This window comes from Parasteatoda tepidariorum, chromosome 8 (assembly GCF_043381705.1).
Source record: "Parasteatoda tepidariorum isolate YZ-2023 chromosome 8, CAS_Ptep_4.0, whole genome shotgun sequence".
NCBI classification, from domain to species: Eukaryota; Metazoa; Arthropoda; class Arachnida; order Araneae; family Theridiidae; genus Parasteatoda; species Parasteatoda tepidariorum.
The window spans coordinates 2,827,027-2,851,598 of record NC_092211.1 but is presented as its reverse complement, the minus strand read 5'-3'; the positions used below and the strand labels follow the sequence as shown (position 1 = coordinate 2,851,598).

At 28.3% G+C, this 24,572-nt stretch overlaps 1 protein-coding gene across 4 annotated transcripts in view; it reads right to left on the bottom strand.

The window, feature by feature from the left end:
- Window positions 1–9,426: 9,426 nt before the first annotated feature.
- LOC107452702 (zinc finger protein Noc) overlaps window positions 9,427–24,572 on the bottom strand; it is a 172,974-nt gene continuing 157,828 nt past the window's right edge. For all 4 annotated transcript variants that reach the window (XM_043047020.2, XM_043047021.2, XM_071184714.1 and 1 more), the window contains one exon: window positions 9,427–11,070. In XM_043047020.2, coding sequence (XP_042902954.1) covers window positions 9,664–11,070 — 1,407 coding nt within the window. In that variant the 3' untranslated portion in view covers window positions 9,427–9,663. The remainder of the gene's footprint in view (window positions 11,071–24,572) is intronic.

Sequence of the window (24,572 nt, the reverse complement as noted above, 5' to 3'; positions counted from 1 at the left end):
GTGAAAGTGGGACAAAAAGGAATTAAATATTGTTTGCAAATGCGATTGCTTTTTGTACTCAACAGCTAATATTAAGTTATTTATTACAGCTATTACAATATAAAACAATCTCTCTTTCAAATATGCATTCCGAAATAACGGATGTCTGCATATTTATTAGTTGTTATTTTTTTCTCAATTGGCTCTCTCGTATCAGAACAACGGTTCCTAAAAGATGTTTCGCGGAACCTTAAAGTTCCGTGAAAGGGTCGCAGGGATTACGGCAGTTATATTTATTTATTTATTTTAACTCATAACGATTTATGTGAAATTTGTAATTATATTTATATCCGATCAATAATTCATTTTTTTAATATTTTAGAATAAATTACAAAAAGGAATTGTTTGCAAATGAAATAGCCTTTTATACTCAACAGCTAATATTAAGTTATTTATTACAGCTACTACAATATAAAACAATCTCTCTTTCAAATATGCATTCCGAAATAACGGATGTCTGCATATTTATTAGTTGTTCTTTTATTCTCAATTGGCTCTCTCGTATCAGAACAACGGTTCCTAAAAGATGTTTCGCGGTACCGTAAAGTTCCGTGAAAGGGTCGCAGGGATTACGGCAGTTATATTTATTTATTTATTTTAACTCATAACGATTTATGTGAAATTTGTAATCATATTTATATCAGATCAATAATTCATTGTCTTTTTTAATATTTTAGAATAAATTACAAAAAGGAATTGTTTGCAAATGCAATAGCCTTTTATACTCAACAGCTAATATTAAGTTATTTATTACAGATATTACGATGCAAAACAATCACTCTTTCAAATATCTATTCCGATTTAACGCTTCTCTGTATATTTATTAGTTTTTTGCGTGTTCTTTTTTTCTCAATTGGTAAACTCGTATTACAGTGTTTCCCAAACTGTGCTACGCGTACCCCCAGGGGTACGGGAACAGTTTAGCCGGGGTACGCGTTCTTATGCGAAATATCTTACAACAAACAAAAATTTTAAAAAATTTATTTAAAAACAAAGCCAGCTATGAAAATTTACGATTACGTATTTTTCCATTGGCCATTTTTTGCAGAGTTAACAATTAATAATTAGTGGTGTCAACAGCATTTGTGATTTTTAACTTTGGTGCAATTTTTTTATAGTAAAAAATACATTCATAGCGTACATAGCGTTACGAAAAATTTAGAAAGAGTACACAAAAGTCATAAGTTTGGGAAACACTGTCGTATTAGAACAACGGTTCTTAAGAGATGTTTCGCGGAATCATAGGAATTATTCCGTGAAAGGGTCGCAGGGATTAAGGCAGTTATATTTATTTATTTTAACTCATAACGATTTAGAAAATTTGTAATTATCCAATCAATATTTCAGTGTTTATTTACTATCTCAGAAAACATTACGAAAAGGAATTGTATTTATGGAAAATTGCATTAGTATTTCCCTTTGACCTTTAAATATAAAAATAAAGGAAAATTAACTTTGACAAAAATGAAATATATTAGTTTTCAACAATATTTATTACTTAAGAGGTTAAAATAATCAGAAAAAATAATAATAAATTGAAAAAAAAGTCCTAAAATGGCATTTATTTATTTCAAGACAAATGCATCATTAAATAAAAAATAGTCAAAAAAGTTGTTTCAAAGTAATTGATTACAAAACCTTTAACGCGAATGAGAAAAATAGTTATTAAAGAATGGGATAAAATAAGCTTATGTTAATATTATCCCATCTTATTTTTAACTACTTCTTAATCTGAAGCATTTAACTCATATAACATTAAAGAAATAAAATTTAAATTATACTAACTTGTTAAATTACACTTTTGTGATAAATTTGTGTTCTACATTTTATTAAAAAAAATGAGGAAAGAGAACAAAAAGTAAAAAAAGAATAATTCTTCCCTAGCTAATTCTAGTTTTTTAAATTTTTTTTCTTTAAGAACAAGATTAATTTTGGTTTTTTACTTAACTTAAACTTTGCTTAAAAAACATACTCTTTTGTTCCCGAAACTGTTAAGTGTAAATATAAACTGTTAAGTGTCATTAACGTTGGTGAGCGATATTTAAACATAATTTTCTGATTACGTTTTTTCTCAAAATAATATTTTTTTTCTTTATCCCATTCACGCAGATTTTTTATTAAATTTTTCATACTTTTCTCTCGATTTTGTATTCATTTAGAACAAAATAAATGATAAATATTAATTCACTCCGTGAACTTCGATTTTTGGGAGGCGGAAAATTTCGATTTTTCCGAATTAAATTCATAAATGGAGCGAATGAAATTCCTAAAAATCGAATTCTTCTTCATTTTCTAAATTTGATTTAAAATGATCATCTATACCTAATTAATTTCAACACATAAAAAACTCTTTGGTAATCATCGACATGGTTTTAGGTTCTGATGAAATTTGAGCTTACAGTTATTGTTGTAATTTTTATTTTACTAACACCAGAAAAAAAAAAAACTTCTTAAAAAAGTGAGGCAGTTAAGAAATATGTATGATTTGTCTAATATAGTAACAACAAACAAGCATGTAACTAATCTTTCTATCAAATTTACTAATTGTTAAGGAAATAGATTTACTATAACCTAAGTGAAATGGTTTTGCATAAAAAAAAACAAACTCGGTGACACTTTAATTTATTCATCTTTCGAAAAATGAACAATGAGATATTCAATTCAGAATAGTTGCCGAATATTGGATATAAATTTTTTGAGATTTTTCAAAATACATTTATTTGTCAAACTTGAAAAAGTAAGGTAAAAAGCCTCAGTATTTGAAAAGTATATACAAATTCATTTGCTTCAATAAAAAAGAAAACTATTCTGCGGCTTCTGTTTTCACATTATGTTGATTTTCCCATCAATATATTATTGTTTTAGCGATTTTATGCTTAATAAATTAAATACCAGGGGTCTGTTCAGACATTTTGTGAAGGGTCCGTTTTTGTAAAATTGTGAAAGAATTACTCGTAATTTGTGAATATAAAATAAACGTTAAGTCACATTCTTTCAACCAGGGTCCGCTTTTGTGAATTTGTGCAAATAGGGTCCGTTATTGCAAAAAAACTTTTTCAAGGAGTTTTTAAATTGTAAAGACATACAAGATTATGCTCAACACTGTAAAATTATAATTAAAAAAATTAAATTTTAAAAAATAAACAGCAATTGCAGCTACTAAATTAGCGATGCAACATATAAATATTTGGTATTTAGCCTATACTGCTGAACGCAGAATATTCATTTCGGACGAATAATGGAAGAATCGTCTGCCGAAGACAAAACTTAATTCGTTTACATCCATCTTTCTTGTTTTCTGCCCTGGAAAGGGTTTATTCGATTAACAAAATAATAATGAAGATAAACAAATTTGTGAAGGGTCCGATTAAAAGATAAATTATTTTGTGAAGGGTCCGTTTTTAGGTTAAAATATTTTGTGAAGGGTCCGTTTTTATGAAAAGATATTTTGTGAAGGGTCCGTTAACAAATCCAAATTTCTTCTGAACAGACCCCTGAATACATAAAACTATAAATCAACCATTTGAGAAATGAAAATAATAAATTTATTCGTAGATACTCTTAAAATTGTACTCTTACTTATAAATTAATTTCATTTTAGTAACAAAACTAGTTGGATTAAGTTATAAATGCCGTGAAAATTCAATTTTAAACGTGGTTGGAATTGTATTAGTCTAGTTCCTTTGGAAATAATTTATTTTGTTGTTTTACCTAAGTTTATGAATTTAGTAAACATATTTAAAACTCGCTTTATTAATTAAACTAAAAGGTAAATGTTATTCCTAGTAAAATTTTTAAAGTGGAAGTAGTTGTGTTTTTTTCATATTATACCCAATTGTTTTTCAAACAATTTTAATCTAAGAATCCGATATTTGCAATACTTATGCATAATAGGGCCTGTGAATACAAATAAAGCGTTGAAACATACCCAAAAATATAAACCATAATTTGTGAGAATGAAAATAAATTAATTAATTTATGCTTGTAAACTGTTCATTATATTACGTTACTTATACTATTGTTATTAAAAATATATAGATAGCAAGAAACAACTAAAAAATGGCGATGTAACTTATTACAATGTTACGAACTAATGTAATTGCAGCTTTTTATTAAAATATTTCATAACATTAAAGTTTTTAAAAAAAGGAAAAGAATAAAAAACAATAATTAGTAATCAATAAAACTAATTTAGTGCGATTACAATAGCGCCAACTCACTGGCACTTAAGATGTCTTCAGTGGTGGTCTGTCCAGACATTTTGTAAAAGGTCCGTTTTTGTAAAATTGTGAAAAAATTACTCGTAATTTGTGAATATAAAATAAACCTTAAGTCACATTCTTTTAACCAGGGCCGGTTTTTATGAATTTGTGCTAATAGGGTCCGGTTATTGCAAAAACTTTTTTACAACAAGAAACTTTTTTACAACAACATTACAAACAAGGAGTTCTTAAATTGTAAATAGATACAAGATTATGCTAATCACTGTAAAATTATAATTAAAAAAATAAATAAACAGCAATTGCTGCTTCTAAATTAGAGATGCAACATACAAATATTTGGTATTTAGCCTATACTGCTGAACGCAGAATACTCATTTCGGACGAATAATAGAAGAATCGTCTGCGGAAGACAAAACTTAACTCGTTTACATCCATCTTTCTTGTTTCCCCCCCTGGGAAGGGTTTTTTCGATTAACAAAACAATAATGAAGATAAACAAATTTGTGAAGGGTCCGATTAAGAGAAAAATCATTATGTGAAGGGTCCGTTTTCAAGTCAAAATATTTTGTGAAGGGTCCGTTAACGGACCCAAATGTCTCCTAAACAGACCCCTGGCCCTAAAGATTAAAAATACCGTAATATTTTGTTTCATTCTGAAACTTAGTACTGGAGGTTAATGTATTTGTAATAAATAATAAAAATGAAACAAACATTTTAGAGGTTTACAAATAAAAGAATTTATTTCTAGAAAAAAAAAAATATGTACACATACTGTATTGTTTTCATGAAACATGACCAGAAGAAGAGAACATTTAATTTCCATATTCATATGTATATTATGTGCAATAGAGTTTATATTTACAATCACACTTAGGTTCACATGCTATGCAAACTGCATTCATAGATTTGCTACGAACAAAATACTGAAAATTTACATTCATAGTATTTGAAGAAGTCATAACAAATAAATTATCTTAATTTTAAACAACCATATAATTAGTATGCCGATTTGATTAGGTTAAGTAAAATAAAATAACAGCTGAAGAGCTCCGTGAAAAAACATGTTAAGTGAAATTAAGAAAGCATCCAAATTTAAGGGTTGATGAACATATTATGATCTGCTGTGTAGCTTTATATTGTAAAAACACTCCTATTTGCGTATATTATAATCGTCTGTGTTTATCGAACATTAATTTATTCCTAAACAATAGGAAATTTTTTATAAAAGGAGATATATTTTGAAGACAGTTTTCGATTTAAAAAAAAAATTATTAACATGTTATTTAACAAGTTCATGTGAACATGTTTAGTGAAATCATGATAACACTTAAATTAATCGACTTAATAAAAATTATTATAGCTCATTGGTTCAGTTAAACACTATATTATTATGTAAAATAAATAAATAAAACGATATTATTTTACATAATATCTTATGACTTTTGGCATGTTTTTTCATAAAGCTCTTAAATTATAATACTTTATAATAAAACCAATGCTTATTGTAATTTCAATCGAAATATAGAGTAATATAAATTATGTTTTCATCATATTTTATTAATTATAAATAATAATCAATCATGTTAATTAAATAAATCTCACCTATTTAGGCAAACATGAATATTTATTACTATTTTTTTCTTCATAAAACATCTAAAAAGTAATTTTGTAACATGTAATAAATAAATTTATATTTATATATCAACACAATTTCAATCAGGTATAGTCATAAAAAATTAATAAATATATTTTATTTAAAATTCACCATTTTTCAAAACTAAATTTGCCAGAGAATAAAATTAATCTCTTAAAAATAACACCGAGTACGTACGTGCATTTGGGTCGAATTGTTCAAACTTTTACATTATGATGTTAAAACTTAATAATTGAATTTATATAATGTTGCTAATGATCTAGTAATTAAACTCAATTTTTAATATTTAAATTCACTATTTTTGTAAAAATAAATCTGCTATAGAATAAAACGAATTTGTTAATAATAACTCAGAGTATGTGAATTGAGGTTTAATTATTCTGATAGTTCTATTACTTATATCATATCACTGCTTTTAATAATTTAATTAAAATAATGTTGCTAAAGAACAATTTTTAATATGAATTGTTCAATCAACTAAAGTAGAAATTGCTCACTTAAAATGATAAATTTCACCAAATAAGATTTCACAATTTGTGTAAATAAGATTATAAAGAATTCATAGAATAATGAATCATGTATTTATTGAATGCCAATAATTTATGTTTAAAAAATAATATAATTACAAGAATCTAAAAATTAATTAACGTCCCTAAAATCATCATTTCAAATGTTGATACTATAATAATCATTTTTAGTTCAAAGGCTTTTAGATTTCACATTTAATATAGCCATTTCTTATCTTTTTAATTCAAATGGTGCCTTAATTCAACAGAATTCACCATGTAAAGGTTTAAAATGCACAGAAAGAAGAACGAAAAATAATTTAATGCACATTAATTATTAAATAATTTTAATGTATATACTATAATTTTAATATATAATAGATATACTATATACTTATTGTATTAAGTACATTTTGCAAAAAANAAAAAAAAAAAAAAAAAAAAAAAAAAAAAAAAAAAAAAAAAAAATGTGCATCTTACACTATTTTAAACGATTAAATTGTTAAATCTAAAGATTAAAAATGTTTAGTAATAATGCAGAAAAAGCATTACTAATCATCAAAATAATAATTATTTGTAATATTAATTAAAATTTAATACTGCTAACTTTCTTAGCAGTTAGGTATGTTATACAATTTAACTAAAATATATTTTTGAACCTCTTTTTTTATGGTAATCGGAAATGCAATTTTTTTTGCGATAAAATTGCACAATTAGTAGCAGATAAAAATCACAAATATAGAAACTAATTATCATCAGAACTTTACAAATTATGAGCAACTATTTAATAAAAAGAAATTTAAAAAGATTCAATATATTGATTTCACCATAAGAACTTAAAATGAAGACTCAGAAAATAAATTATGTTCCTGAGATTGCACTTGCGAAAAAGGTTTGATAAAAACCGCGGTTTTCCGGTATCATCAGGCACCGTCTAAAATATTTATATCGATTGCATTAAATGTTGCACAAAGAAACTAAAATAGATATTTATCTCCACAGTTAATAACTTCTACAACATTTATCCAAACAAAATTGACTATCCATTAGAAGAAAAAAAAAGTATGTGTACGTATAATACGTTTAATCTGTGTTTAACCAATTGTAAAGTCAACTATTGTAGTATGAATAGTTTAATAGATCAAAGCGATAAAATAAGCCAAATATCGTCCTATTAAGTCGTGATGCAATGACAAACAATGATATACTTTGTTTTGCTATGTTAAATTTGTAAAAGAAACCGGTTTCTAAAATATGTAAACTATTATATGGTGATATCTACGTTTATTAGTGAAATTATTAATGTGTCTAAATGTAAAAAGGATGTAAATTTTTTATTTTTGTTATATTGTGAGCACAAATATTAACTTGCAACATGGCACAAAGACTAAACAGTAACAAAGTAAATTTTTAAATAACAATGGTAGGTATAAAACAATAACTGCATCACATATCTTAATAGAGGAAATGCTCTATTAAGATAGAAGGGATCGAACATTATGCAAGGAATATGTTTATGTAAGTAAAGAATTAATAGATACTCCTGAAAACAATGTGTAAAAATCGTTAGTGTAATTTTTTTAAAGAAATGATTACAGTTATCAAATTAATTCTTTAATAAATGAATAAAATAAATTCTTTATTAAATGAGTTAAATTTATAAAACTAATTCTTTAACAAGTGGATAGTTATTTTAATTTGAGTATCAAGAAATGGATGATAGTAAGATATTTAATTATTTCTAAAAATGGATCAAGTTAATTCTTTAAATAAATGGGTAAAATTAATGAAGGTAGTCCTTTATTAAATGGATAACAAGAATAAAGAATTTAATTCTGAAAAAAAAAAAAAAAAATGGNGGATGATAGTAAGATATTTAATTATTTCTAAAAATGGATCAAGTTAATTCTTTAAATAAATGGTTAAAATTAATGAAGCTAGTCCTTAATGGATAACAAGAATAAAAAATTTAATTCTGAAAAAAAAAAATGGTGAATAGAATTTAAAAATTAAGCAAGAAAGGGTTAATAGTTATCAAATTAATTCTTCAATAAATGGATAACAGATATTCAAGAGACACTATTGAATAGGAATAAATAATTAATTTTAAGAAAAGTATTAAAAGTAATTTTGAAATTGCTTTCATTCAGATTCTTTCTTTAAGGAAATTTCTAAGGAAGATAAAAACGCAGTTAAAAGAACAATATTGCTAAAGATTGAATGATTGATATTAGATTAACTGTGTTTTGTTAAGCAATTTAGTTTAAAAAAACATTTATACTGAAAATAATTGAACATTTACTGAGCAACAAGACATAAACATATTCCGTGCGTAAATTATCACTAATTTTTTTTAAATCTATTAAGGGGACACTTCAGGTTCAAAATGATGTTTTTTAAATATCAACCAATTTTAATGAAAATTTCATAGATTGTGAATAAAGCATTTAGAAAGATATTCCCAAAATTTGAAGCAAAAATATTAATTTGTTGAAAAGTTATAATTTTTTTAATAATTTATCCGCAAGTTAAATTACTAAATGTTCCAATATTTCAAAATGTTTCCTGCGCATGAGTTTTTATCGTAGCTGTATGAAACTCATTTATATTACAGTTTGAATAAGTATAAATAAAATTGGATATGTTTGAACAACTTAGCACTTAATTTTAAACAAATAAAAAATCAAAATATCATAGTCTTTATATAATTTTTAAAAATTGAAATTTAAATAACAATTTAAAGTAATTTAAAAAATATTCAGTGAGTATTCAGCTTTTATTTATATCACATTGGTTACGGAACATTAGACCAATCATATATATGAGAAAAAAATAAAGATTTATTCAAAACTCATGCGCAAGGAACTTTTCGAAGTTTGAATATTATCGTAAAAAACAACATTGAGAAAAAACAGTTTAACTATAAAAACAGACAGTTTACATAACCTTGTTTACAAATCTTGAAATGCTTATAACTTTGCAAAAAATGAATGAAATTGAAAAATTTTTCTTTTAAATTGTAGCTAGATATAAGTATTATTTTTTGAAACAAAAATTGAAAAAAGTATAATTTGGTCGATTTTTGGGTTTTCCATCGTGAAGTGTCCCCTTAAGTTCTATTTATAATATAAACAAATCAAATGAATTCACTTCATTTCATTTTATAGCTAATTCTATAATTTATTACAATATTTATAATTATTTATAGGTTCCTATGTACATATCAAGACACAAGCATCTATTATCCTTTACCATAAACACCACTATATGGATTGTAGAAACCTAGTCCAGGATGTCCTAGGGGTGGTAAGGGTGCTGATGATAAAGGAGATAGCCCAGGAGGTTTATAAGGATGGTATCTGCTTGCTGCAGATAATGAGCTAACAGGGCTCAAACTAGTGGGATAAGTCCTTCTGAGTCCAGCAGGGGTAGTTAGAGAAGGGGTAGTGTATAAGCCACATGCATCCATTGCTAGGGCTGAAGGCAAGCTTACCCCAGAAGAATAGAGGGGCAAAGAGCCTGATGCCCCAGATATATTGGTGTGAGTCCTTAAATGTTGAAACAGTTCATCCGATGAAGCAAACTGCTTGCCACAGAAAGTACCACCTGCCATCCAACTACAAACATTAGGCCTTGGTATAACAGACGAGGCAAAGGCTGAAGAACCTGGACTGGCAAAACCAGGCACAGGGTATCCGGGTAAACCACCGGGATAAAGGCCAGACATGTGAGCAGCTAGCCTGTCTTGATAGGGCAACTGAGCGGCTAGTTGACAGTTAGTGCAGTAAGGGTCGCGACATACGGGAACGAATGCAGCAGCGCCACCTGCGGCAGCACTCTTCATACGTGCATAGTTCATATAAGGCGAAAGAGCGGATCCAAATGAATAGCCAGCAGCACCTTTCAGAGCCCCAGCAAGAGGATAAGTAGCGGCTGCTGTGGCATCTAAGGGTATGTGTCCAGCTACAGGGCTGCAGCCAGAACAGTTGGCTAATGCCAAAGGATTCAGTCCATTTAATCCGGCTTTGTAACTTCCGAGACCACTAAGAGAGCTAGAAGAGCCACCATCTTTGCCAAGAAGTCCAGTGTCTCTTGAAAAGTCCAGCCCCAGGGAAGAGGAACTATAGGTGGGATCACTAGAAGAGCTGCCACCAGCCCCTGCAGATGATGTCACAGAGGACTGATGAGATTCATGACTAGAAGAAGTAGTGGCACTCGAAGTCGGAGTCTTTTCTCCACCCGATTTAGGTCGATGGTGTATGCTACCATCGGGTGAATGTACACTACCGGGTGTTGTTCTCCTTTCCACCGAAGACCTCCCTAGCAAAGGCGAGGATCTGCATTCCGATGGAGTGTTCCTTTTCGAACTATTGCTGTTGAACCCTGGAGCGTCGTCACCCCTGGACGTTCGATTAGAACTGGTCAGAGAAGACGCGGAGTGCACGCTGTTTGCAGGACTGCAAGACAAGACATCCTTATCTTTGGTTACTCGGATCTCTTCACTGCTGCTACTGCCATTACTGTTGCTGTTGTTGCTACTGGAGTTGCCATTTTTGTCCGATGATGAGTTCTTGGTTGTTGGTTTCTCTGCGCCTATATTGCTACATATCTGTACAAGGAGGGCCAAAGGATTGGTTTTGGAGTCAGACTGAAAAGAAAAGGGGGGAGAAAATTAAAATTTGAACAAAATATTTGAGATTGTATTAAACAAGCACAATAATTGATAATTAATCTCTAAATTTTCATTTAATATCCACGTAATAATATGTTACATCACAACTGATTATGAATAAATTTTTCTGTCATTAGTTGTTAATGGCATACGTGCAAGTTTCTCGATTATGCAATATTTATTGAAATTAACGGAAAGTGATACGAAACAATTATAAAAAAAATTCATCTTAAATATTTAGTATGTTGAAGGCTAGAGGAATTTTTTTTTTTAAAATCGTCAGCATGTATAAAAACTTTAACACAACATAGTTCAATAAAATTATCTGCGAATGTCATAAAATGAATAAGAAAATTCGGTTTTCTTCTAAGAAAGTACTAAGCCACAGTTTTTTGACCAAAACGAGTGAGATTAAAAATACAAAATTCCAGGCATTTAATAATAGCCTGTTAAAATCACGATTTTCGAACATTTTCAAATATTTTAGAAGTTTTGATTTATCAATAAAGCTTTATATGGCGAAAAATTAGGAATTATAAAATATATGGAAAAATTAACTCTCTAGAAAAAAATAAAGTGCTAGGTTTCTTTTACTTCTTTTTTAAAAAAGGGATTAAAAACTCCAACATCTCAGAAATGGACTGACTAGGTTTGGGCAAGTTTCAAATGTTCTAGGAACGCAACCTATATCGTAACTATGTTAAATATTTTGGCGAACCCCCAGAGTTTACCCATGTCAAGGAATACAAGCAGCAGCTGCGGCTATTGACAAACCACTGCCAATCGACCAGGATCGTATTTGAATTGCAAGTATACCAGAGATAGTAAACATAGAATTTGCAACAGAAATATTCCCTATTCTTCCAAAAACCCTTCACTCGGAGAGGGATATATATAAAACTTGTCTTTTCTAATGATCACTTCAAACTGCCATTTCTTTTTTTCCCCAAGTCCAAAGAGAAGTCCAAGACCAATCGATACGAAGTGACCAAAATTATGGCGTCTAAGCGTTTTGTTATGAAGTCTATTTCTCATTGCTGTCAAAAACGTTGTGGTTCATTTCCTCTTGGCGGGATCGATTTTTCCCTTTTTTTCCCCTCCCTCAGTCTCCTGTTGGTGCCAATAAAGTACCAGACTAACAAGCGGGTTATTGGATTTATTTGACAACGATAACAACGGGTAGAACGTTTTCCAATGCGTGATTTTTGTTTGTATCGATAGAGAGTAGTGGAAAAGGGGTTGGAGGGATAAAGATTTGTGAATAAATATGAAATTACATAGGGAAAAAAAGTTTTCACTTTTTCCCTTCTTCTAAAAAAGCCACGTCAATCATTCAGCAGCTGAATATATGACCTTATCAAGTACTTTATGGGACATCAGTCAAAAATATTGAATTAAATTTTCTATAAGCAAAATCAATTCGGAAACATGATTTTTATGATATGTCTGGAAACTTGTCGTTAAATTATTGAGATAGTAAATAAGTTTCTTAATGACAGAAATATTAAATAAAAAAGGGGAAATGTAAAGAACATAAAATGTTGTTTCGATGCTATAACATTAATTTTAACTTTAGGAAAAATTCTCAACTGCTGATCCATAGTTAAATTTAACTTTTTTTATAGATAATTTTTTTAAATGTGTAGAGTTACGATAATATAATTATAAAACGAATATATCATTGAAGATATTTTTCATATCACTGAAAAACTGTAAACACAGGAATAATAATTACACATTGAAGTTAATTGGTGAATTTAATTTAATTTGGAATAAAAAATGTGATTTTAAGTCAAGAATTTGAATAATTATACGCAAATTAAGCAGTATAGCATACTTATATTCGAATGAATTAAGCAGTATAGCAGGTAAAGCACGAAAAAACTTGACATAAAATTTGACATAATAGCTTAAGGTTAGAATAAACAAAGTTATCAAGCCACAACTAGCCAATATTTTAACAACTGTTAACATTATATGACAACTAAGTATAAATTAACCACCCTATTGTACAGATTATATATTTTGAATACAGTCAAAAGTTGTAACTAATAATCGCTATAACTATGAATCTAACTATAAGAAAAATGTTAATTTATATTGTAAAATTTCATATCATATATTGTAAATATTAAATTTCTCATGCTAATAAGAAATAACGCATTTTGTTAATAAATAAAAACATAAGGCGAACTCTTTTTTATGAATCTTAAACATTATCAGAGCAATAAACTATATCATGAACATTAGCACCTTATTCTGAGTTAAGTAAGCTTGCTTCATATAAAGTTTTATTGTAAATTTCAGTTCTTATTATGTGAACTTGCTTTATGAATAGTTTTATTGTAACTTCAAAATAAGCTTGCTTTGTAGTTAGCTTAATTGCAAACATATTAATTCTTATAGCGTGTAAAATTAGTTTGCTCCATTAAAAAAATTTATGTTAATTAAAACTTTTATTATAGAAAAAAGTAAGCTTGCTTTATAAAATTTTACAGTAAAAATTTACTTGTTTAACGAGAGAAAATGAGAGTGCTATGTAAATAGTTTAATCTTAATACAAGAATTCTTTTAATAAGGTAAAATAAACTTGCATTATAAACTGTTTTATTTTAAATTCACATTAGTTAGGTCACTTAGCATATTTATTTTTCAAATTAATTTCTATTTTGAGATTGATTAGTCCTGATGTACTAATTCGATCACATAATCGAAAAAGTGAGTTTGCTTAGAAGAATTATTGTTAATATTAATAATAATTTTGGAAACAAATTATCTTAATGCATTAATTATATTACATTGTCAATTACCCAAGTTTGCTTAGTAGTTTTATAGTACACATTCATTACTATTTTAGCATCATATGAACATGATGCCACTAATTATACCATATTATATATGAAGTGAGCTGAAAGCTCTAATTATATCACATTATCGATAAAGCGAAATTGCTTAGTAAATTTATTAACATTAATTATTATTTTGGAATTAAGTAATCGTGGTGCTTCAATCACATTACTATTTTAACAATACTTAAATCAATTATGTTTTTAGATTTGATTTTAATTCGATTCTCACAATTCTTATCGTTACGCGTATTTATTAAAAGTTCCATATTTAACTTTGGCAACAGCTTACAACGAAAAACGTCACGATTGCAATTTCTCTCCGAAGGGAAAACACTTTAAAATAACTGTCTCACGTCCACAATAAATCAGATATTGCAGCAAAACATGGAAATAAAATAATCATAAAATAAAGACGGCTGGCAAACTTGTTTTCTTCTTTTACAAGTTCTGAAGGAATAAAACGACCTCCAGATTACAGCGGAGAGAGAAAAACAAAAGCTGTGCAAATAAAATGTCGCATTGAACGACCTGCACTTGTGTCGTCTATCTAATGCGATGTCCCGATCTCTGAAATACGATAGGCATTTACGACTTTCAAAATAATAAATCCGAGAAATATGACACTCTCTTTGTAGATATGCTTGTCAATCTTTGGCAAGAAGAGGTGTTAAAACTGAACAGCCAGAGGAAGTGGCATTAAATTATGTCACTAGATGACACTTGTCGGCGACTTAAAAGCAGTTAAAAGCCAAGTACGGTTTATGTACGACAGTAATCAAAGAATTTATTATGCGCTGGATAGAGGTTATAACTCATGCTAATTTTTGTAACTTTATTTCAGTTTTTTTTTTTCACTCAACTTTCTGAAACATCAGTTTAAAAGTCATTTTAGATTAATTAAGCTTTAAAGAAGAAGGAGACAATATTTATTAATGTTTTCAGTTTATTTTAAGCATAATATATTCTGAACGAAATTTAAAATATTAGTCAGAAAAATTAGACAAACGGCAAGCAAAGTCAAGGTAAATTCAAGACCGTAAATTAGGCGAATTTTGTGGTTTATACGAATTTTTTGACTTAATTCACAGCATGTAGAGCTTAATTATAAATTTACTATACTTAAAGAAATCAATCATAATAATTATAGCCAATTTTCTTTACAAATTTGATCTACGGAAAATGTTTATATACATCGTGTTTACAACAATCATCTTAAGTTAACAAATTTGTTAATTAAACGCATTATAACGATATAGAGTTTCTTAGTAATATTTTCAGATATGTACTTAACAAGTTATGAAACTTCGAAATGAATACACAGAAACATCTAAAAATAATACCCAATACACAGAAACATCTAAAAATAGAAATTAGGATTCTTTTTCCAGCAAAAATACGCCGACGAACAGTGTGTGAAAAAAAATTTTGGTTTATCATTATATCACGTAAGTTTATCTGTATTTTTCTGCATAGCGACACCGATATTTTATGTCAGTTAAAAACACATAATTTTTCATGACTTTTAAGAAATAAACCTCTTTATTTATTGCATTTTATACATGACTTATGCTTAACTGGTAAGAAAAAACATCTATAAGGAAAAGCTTAGGTAAAGCTCATTCCTTTCAAGGAATTTCCTGTACAAATCTGATCAACAACAGAGAGAAGTCATCGGTATTTTGAAATGTACCAGGTTAATTAGGATAGTCTCTCTGGCATTTTTAGACTAATTACAATCAATAAATATGCCTTTAAGCAAATTAGGAAATGTGCGAAGAAGTAATCAATCACACAGAATTCGCTTAGGTTTATTGCAATAAATCTTTGAAAGGTGTGTTCATTTTATAGAAAGTTTTATCCTAAAATATGTTGCAAAGAATTTTTTAAAAGATGTTAAAGAAAATAGATAAAAAGGTGATGGTTTTCGAATAAAGATAATAAACTCAAATAAACCAGTGATTTTTCATCTGCTTTCTTTAAAAATTTTACAAAGAAATTCCTGAAACACATTCCATAATAAAATGAACATACTACCCGGAAAATTAACCGAAACTAAATAAACTCGATTTTTATAACCTACGAGCAATACTTCGTTACTTTTTCGTACAGAATTATAGAAAAGTTTTATTTTTAAAATATTTTATTTTATAGTCTTTGTCTATAGATTTATTAAGCGTCAAAAAAAAAAGTAGCACCTTATTTTTTGCCCCATAAGTTTTAAAACCACAACTAAAAACACACCTTATTTTTTGCCCCATAAATTTTAAAACCACAACTAAAAACACACCTTATTTTTTGCCCCACAAGTTTTAAAACCACAACTAAAAATAAAGAAAATACACGGTTTCAAATAAATGCTATAGGACATTCACGTGGATGAAAGAACTTGTAAAAAATAATTAAACATAAAAGAACTTGCGATAAAAACAAAAACAGAATCATTTGCAATTTTATTTATAACAACAACTAATGTTACGCTAATGCGTAAAAATAATTTTTCTAACTTAGATAACTAAAAAAATTTAACGATCTTAAGGATCGGGTGTTAAAGTTACTCTTCGTAGTCGATGTGCAAATTCTAAAACCCTATCACCAGCAGTTCTGGAGTTATAAGCGATTTAAAACACAGTTTCGCGACAGGGCAGACAAAATACAGAGTTAACACTAAAGAAAAGTTTAAGTTACAAATGCTGAAAAAATATTTTCCAGATATTTTTGTACCATTTGAAACTTCATGGTTTATACTTTAAGTAAACTCACTTTTTTCTGTATTTTAAGTTATTAATTACTAATGTAATTGAGAAGCAGTAGCCATTAAGCGTTTCTATCGTAGTATAGCGTCCTCTAATGGACAGAAAACAAAGACTTATTTTTTTTATTTAAGATTTACTCACATCTAAAATGTATTTTAAGTTGAGTTAAATCATTAACTGCCTTCATATGCTGCGCAATACAGAGAGCAATTAAACTGCTAAGAAAACAACTTAATTCTTGCATATCTCAGCAAAATCGCACTCATTTAATTCTCAGACTTGACGTGTGAGTATAAATTTCATCATAGCGAGAGGAGGCAAACTAATTTATTGGAGTTCTAAAACAAGCAGCAGTAGCAGTGTCTAGCAATCAGAAAAACAATTCCAGCACCTGTTCTTTTACGTTGACGTACGATGACAGCTTCCTTGCTCAGAAATTATTTGTTTGTGCACTCATGAAAAAAGAATTCTTTTTCTGTCGCCAAAATACATTTTTTTTTCTTCTCATTCTTGGCGATGATTTAAGCAGATAGACATGAGGAAACGTTTGTTGTCGCATAAATATAATGAGCTTACAGCTCGATCCTGACAATTTTGAGGTCGTCGACAAATCCAAATGGGTCATCAAGAGGGATTTATGAGAGATGGGGAAAAGGCAAAAGCGTTGCCGCAAAATAATTCGGCGACAACTTTACAGCTGGTGTGACGTATAAAAAGGCTAAATAATTTTTTTCTCATGTGCATGAAAAAGAAACCCCTAGAAATAGCTTTAAGTTTTCTTTCCTCTGTTAATTATATAGAAACATACGTTGTATGAAAAATAATAGAAAACTCAGACTTACTAATAACTATGCTTTTACTAAGATAATTTAGTCAGATTAATTGAATTGGTAAGAATAAACTTACTTACATTAGTTTTTTAACACTAGATGTGAGTATTCCAAAAGTTCTAATATTAAAAATAAAATAAATCAACTTTAAAAAAAAAACATCCATAGCTAAAAAAGTCCACAGCTTCATCTATACTTTAAAAAAAAAACATCCATAGCTAAAAAAGTCCACAGCTTCATCTATACTTAAACAACACTAACTTCGAATTGCAACTTATCATTCAGACGTTACAAAACATTCAAATAAATATCTTGTCTGATAGTTTAAAATACAGTTAATCAGTAAGAAGTTTTAAACTTTCCATGTAGTTTTTACGATAAAGAAGTCGTTGTTATAATTTAAGTATTAACTTCAAAATACAACATAATAATCAGACGTTCCAAAACATTTAAATAAATATCTTATATCATAGTTCAAAAGCTAGTAAGTTTGGATGAATAAAATTAATTATTATTAAGTTTAGAAAATTCAAAAGAGTTTCCACAATAAAAAAAAATCTATACTTTGTTCCTTACTTAACTAACTTCAAAATATAAATAAGAACTTCAAAATCAAAATTTTAATAAATATCTTGCTTCATAATTAAACAGCTAGTGGGTTTACAATACAATTAATTTACTGATGCGAAGTTTTTCATCGTGGGTATAATGAAAAAGTTACCAGTTTGTACAGAACTCAAAAGCTAACTTCGAAATGTAACTTAATAAGACATTACAAAAAATTCAAAATTTAGCTTGCCTTCTTCAGTACAACAACGCAATTTTATAATATGAAATTTTAAACAAAGCATAATGTGCATAAAAACCATAAATCGTACAATACTAAAAAAGTTTATAGTTTATTCCATACGCATAAGCTAACATAATTACACAATTTATCAATAAAACAGTAAAATCCGTAGCTTGTTTCACAATCAAGTCAAGAACAAACTTCAAATACAATTTGTATCAAATGGTAAGTCATAAATATGCATTTTCATTCAATTATTTAATCACTACTCAAATTCGTTATATCTTAATGTGACAATTTAATATGACATTATCATAAGTATATGTTAAATCCAATCTATGTTGCAAAAGATAATTAGTTACAAATCTCATTGTTATAAGTTATCAAATTTCAACAAGAAAAAAAAATTATCGAGATATAATTTATTTCTGACAAAGATAGGAATAGTTTAATTAACTAATTATGAGTTAAAGCAAACAGAGAAAACGAGTTAATTATGGGAGAATGATTATCGGTTGTGCCTATTATCTCGTAATGAATCAAAATTTTTATTAGAAGTTTCGTAAAACCTCACTTATTCGAAATAATCGAAAGCAAACCTAACTTCACGAAATAAATATTTGCTAACGAATGTATATTTATCAATACTAAAGCATTGTTGTAAATATCATAGAAAGATGATTATTATTTTTTTTAATCGTTTTCATTTGATTATCGTTTGGTCTTTTAAAATAATTTATAAATAACCTAGCAAAAATAAAAAAGTCGCTTGAAAATCGATTTTGACTTCCAGATTTTTAAATTTCATCATTGCAATTTTATTGCTTAAGTACATTTAAAAATGTTTATATACAGGCCACAATTGTCTTTCTGCTCACTTATACCGCATAGGCCTTTCCACCACGCCTTTTTGTCCACTATTTGGTCCGCTTGAATTTCTGTTCCATGATATTTTGCCAGAGCGAGATTCGAGCTTAGAATAAACTCTTGTCAGACGAATACAGTGTGTGATTCTGTTCCGCCAAAAACTTTTTCCACACGAAATTCTGTCCCATGATATTTTGTCCAAATGACATTCTGTTTCATGAAATTTTATTTGTATAATATTCTGTCTCGCAAAACTTTCTTTCTTTCATATTTCTGCGGATAAGTTCTTTCTTAGCAGTGAAACAAATTTGTTTAAAAAATAGCAGTTTTTAAAATGAACTTTTTAAAATTATAAAACACATTTACACATGTGTGTATGTGTACAGTTGATATTTTCCGACCATTTTATGGATAATCCAAGAAATTCGCTTATTCGTAATTGCCTCACTACTAAATTCCGACTAAAAAATGAAAAATAATTCTCTTCGACATTATTTATTGCACAGTTAGTTTTTATATAATATTAAATAGTTGTATATATGAAGGTATTCTTTTCATATAGTTATGCATTATAACTTAAATAAAAGTAGTAGTTATTTAAAACAACTGTAGTCTGTCATATCAGCATTAACACAAGCGTAAACATTTGAACTATTGCAAAATATTAAATTCTTCGTTGAATAATTCTAAATATGACTCTTTTCGAAGTAAATCAGACAGTCTCAGAAAATGTAACGCAATATATTCTCAGAACAAAAGTAATAAATTTTATCTCAGCAGGTGAATAGCCAGGTAATTTAACCCATAACCCAATCATTATTCAAAAGAAATCAAACACTCGGAAAGAGAAACAACGAGCTTACAGGAACAGTTGGCGATGGCGAACGGTCGTTTGGCGGCAAGAACAAGCTGGCGGTTGGCAGTTCGCAAAACATCGATCTTCCACACCGTCCTGGCGACGAAATAGCTTTATCGTTATCGGAATGAAACGAAAATTTTCCGAAATTCTAATGAAAACAAACGGAACCTTTTCAACGAAATAAAAAAAATGAGATTTGAAATATGAAGGCTTTGGTGACATGTTAGACGAAGCGTAGAATCAATTCCTTTAAGGACAAAGAGTGTAGCCCTAAATGGAATTAGCATTTTTTAACAATATTTCAATCTGGGCGACGTCGGTAAATAATCTTTCGTGACAAGTTGAATTTTTTAGAGTTCGCAGGAATACTAGCAAATGTTTAACGATTTAAATGAAAAAGGAAATGACAGAATAAATTATCTAATAATACTTTCACTAAGGCTATCAATTTTATTATGCTATATCAGCTATTATCATTATCTATAGAGCAATCAATTGTTTAAGTTAGAAAACGTGTCTAAGGAGAAAAGAAATAGCTTTTTTCCAAATTGTTTTATTACTTACATTAAGCTATTATGATTATTCTTGCGATTGTAATTATAATACTTTTATCTTTTTTCTTTTTGTTCGGAAACCAAGGAAAGTAAATGATAATTGTTCTAACTATTTTAACTACTCAATTATGATAAATGCTTCGCTTTTACATTAACAACAAAAGATAATGTATGCAAATTGTCTAAGTAATTTAATGGATATTTTATTTTGAAACATATAATTTTTATCTATTTTATTATCGCTAAACCTAACAAGTTTCGATAAAGCCAAGAACTGAATTGAAAATGTTTGCTACAATCGGTAACCGTTCTTAATTATATGCAATTCTAAGAATTATTTCAAATAGAAACCCTTTATTTTATTATTGCTAATAATTGAGTAAAATTTTTTTTTCCTTCTTAAATTTCAAAAAAAAGTTTTTTCAATTATTAAAAATAAACATTTTGATTTATAAATAAAAGCTAAAAACTGCTTTAGTGTAAACAAAACAATTATAATCGTAATACTTAAATAAAAATGCTGACTATAAAACTAAAACCGTTGATTAGACTTTTAAACATCTTTTGTTTACAATTGCAAGTAAAAGTGTGTTTTTACTGATTTTCGACCATAGTTTTGGGACATACTAATTAACTTTTCTTATGAAGTCTATGAGAAAAACTCCGTAGCAGCTCTAAAACTTGTCAAGAGCTATTCCTCCCAATCCGTAGTATTATTTACCCCTTTTTGTCTATTTTATCTTGCTCTTGCATGATACACTATCATCAAAAATTCGTTAAGAGAACAAAAATCAAAAACTGAAAGTAAAATCAAAGATGAAGAGGAAAATTGAATCTCTAATATCAATCAAAAATAATAGCAAAATAAAATGACAGTTATGAATAACGAATGATACATCTTAATTCCGGTTAGACAAAAATAGAAACGCCACCTCCAAATATTATAAATATTCAGATGAAATACTAATGTCAATTATACAGCCCACATACACCTTCAAATTTATTTATGAAGTTTTATTTTCCTTCTTTTTTTGAGTAAAGTAAAAGTCCTGATGCCAAAATATGACAGTACGTACTTCCGTGATATGTATGTGGCTGACCAAGGCACAAAACACATAAAACAGATTTGACAGAAGCAACAGGTTTTAGGATATGAGTGACAGACCCTCTTTCTATTCCAGAAAGTTGAAAGGGAACAAACGGACACACCCAAAGTTGGGGGAGTGATGTCACTTTGCGAACGCAACAACCCGTTTCCGCCCATGAACAGAGACGTGATTCGAATAAAAAGTTGTGTCAGTTTTTTTTTTTATATTCCGCACCACCATCAAGGATTCAAGTTTCACACCCATATCAAAAGGGTTTTCAAGTTAGATGACGGGCTCTTTGAACTTTACCCTGCCACAGAAGGTTTTTGGAAAAGACAGATGAGCTTTATAAAGTTGTCTGACAAAGTGATGAGCAGACAAAGCGAGAAGAGTAGATAAAAGGATTTTTAATTAAAGGCTTTCATGTCATGAGTGGTGCCTGGTGAAAATAAAGGCTTTTTGGAGATGATGCATGTTAAAAAGAAAGCGAACCTGGAGTTCTTGCCATGTCGTAAGTTGTAGACGCATTTATAATGGTGATAACGAATCTTCGGGAAGTCGAGTTTAACAAGAAAATCCATTGTTTCCATTGGCTTGGGACTACGTAATTGAATGTTGTAGTTCACCTGTCTAGCTGTCAAAGCGAAGGATAAAGGCACTTTTATGAATAAAAATAGTTACTTAGGTATCAAGCAACATAACTAAACAAACCTTACGTTAAAGCGTGATTTATTTATAAAGTCATTTTTGCTTTTCTTCCTTGTGTTACGATCTAAATTTTAAAATATTTTGTAATATAAATCAAGACAAATTGGTATAAGGAATATATTTTATAGAATTATGTAGATAAAGCTAAGTCGCGTATAGAAATCAAGCAACATTATTGAACGAGTTCTTTGGTGAAATATGTTTACTTTATAAATTTAAGATAGTTCTTTTCCTAAAATTTATAATAGTTCTCTTTATAATACAACAATTTACTTTTTGGAAGTTTAAGAAAAAATAAGTTGTTTAGAAAACAAGCTACATTATTTAAACGCGCCTTTTCTGTGAAATGTGCTTAATTTATAATAGCTCTTTTTGCCAGAATTTATTCCTTATACAAATTTATAATTTTTGGTCTATAAATCGAAATAAGATGTTAAGCGTTTTTCTTTTTTTTCCCTTCTTTTCCTGAATTGAACAAATAGAGAAAAGTTATTTGAAAATCGAATAACAATAATAAACTTGCTTTTCTATGAAGTGTGTGTGTGTGTTTTTTTAAAGAATTTAGGATTGTTAATTTTTTTAATTAATAGGTTTTTGCTAAATAAATATCTACCAGGTTGTTTGAGCGAAAACATTTTATAAAGTGTTTGTTATTCATGTTTCGACAACTTGTTCGTGGAGTGTACAAATTAAGATAAATGATTAAGAATTCAATCAGCATTAAAACAGGACCCGTTATGTAAAAATAAATATAAATTTACAGAGTGCCTGTCTAGGTTTTTCTGAGAGTTCTGATAATCTGTCCAAATTTGTAAATAAACATGGCGGTAAGAAAGAAAAGTGCTTATTACTACAGATCTAAAATATTCTTCATTCGCGAAACAAATTTGTAATGAAGTTTCATCTAATTAGATTTTCTTTTCGAATATTTATTTGATCGTTGTAAACTAATAAAAGTTTGATCATTGTCACATTTGAAGATGAGTTATTTTGTCATGTGTCATTTTTTAGACAATCCACACCTCACTCAATAATGAGTACAGAGAAAGGTTTTCAAATTCGATTATTGTTTCTGAGCTATTTTGACACATTTTTAAGAAACCTTTTTTTACAGTAGACGATAAAAAAAGTGACCATTTCCCAGTTTTGAAAAGAATATCAATGATTGTTATCTGTTTCAAATCTACAGTTTTTACACGATTTAGAATAAATTACGAATAGAAGAAATATATTTAAGTAATAAAAGTTAACAGTGGGAAATTTTTTCAGTTTTTTATGTTAAATACCCCCATTATTCTTATGTTAAAACTAATAGAACTATTATGTTATAAAGTATCGCTTAAAATTTGTATTAATTTAGAATCAGTAGGTATAAAATAATTTATAACGAAAAAAGTATCTTGATGCGTTAGGAAAGCTTTAGTGCTAAAAAAATTAGAATACAGTTTTTAAGAAGACGATAATAAATGTCGGTAAACCCTTTCTTATTTAAAAATTTAAGATTTCGCTGTTGAATAAAAGGAGACAATTTATACACCTTTCGGGTAGGAAATTATCTAAATGAAATACATTGCGGGCAAAAATTTTGGAAAAGAACACATTTTTCTAGCTCGGACAATTCGAAAAATATTTTTAAAATATTTCGTTTAAATTTCAATTTTAAGAATGTCCTTTTGAATAATTTATAATTTTTTATCAATATTCTTTATAGGTTAATGTTAATTTAAACAAAACCTTATTTTCTGTACAACAACACGTTTCAGTTTGAATGAAAATTGCAGGATAAGTTTACATATTCCAATAAGAAAATTCAAAGAATTATCATTTACATTAAAATTAAGGTACTGTACAATTATGTACTTTAACATTAGGATACCTTGCGTGCTTATACACGAAGGTACAATAAAATAAACTACTTATAGGATAAGGTGCAACCATACACTTTAATTTTAAGATGCGATATTAACATTAGGGAGCGGTACAATACTTTATTTTATCATAAGGATATGGTTTAATCAATACTTCAACAATAGAATAACGTTCAGTTTTATATTTAAACATTAAGTTACGATGCTATCAGATAATAAAGTATACGACTGTAACATGGTTGTATCGCACATTAGGATGTGGTACAATCATATACTTTACATTAAGGTGTGATAAAATCCTATGCTTTAACA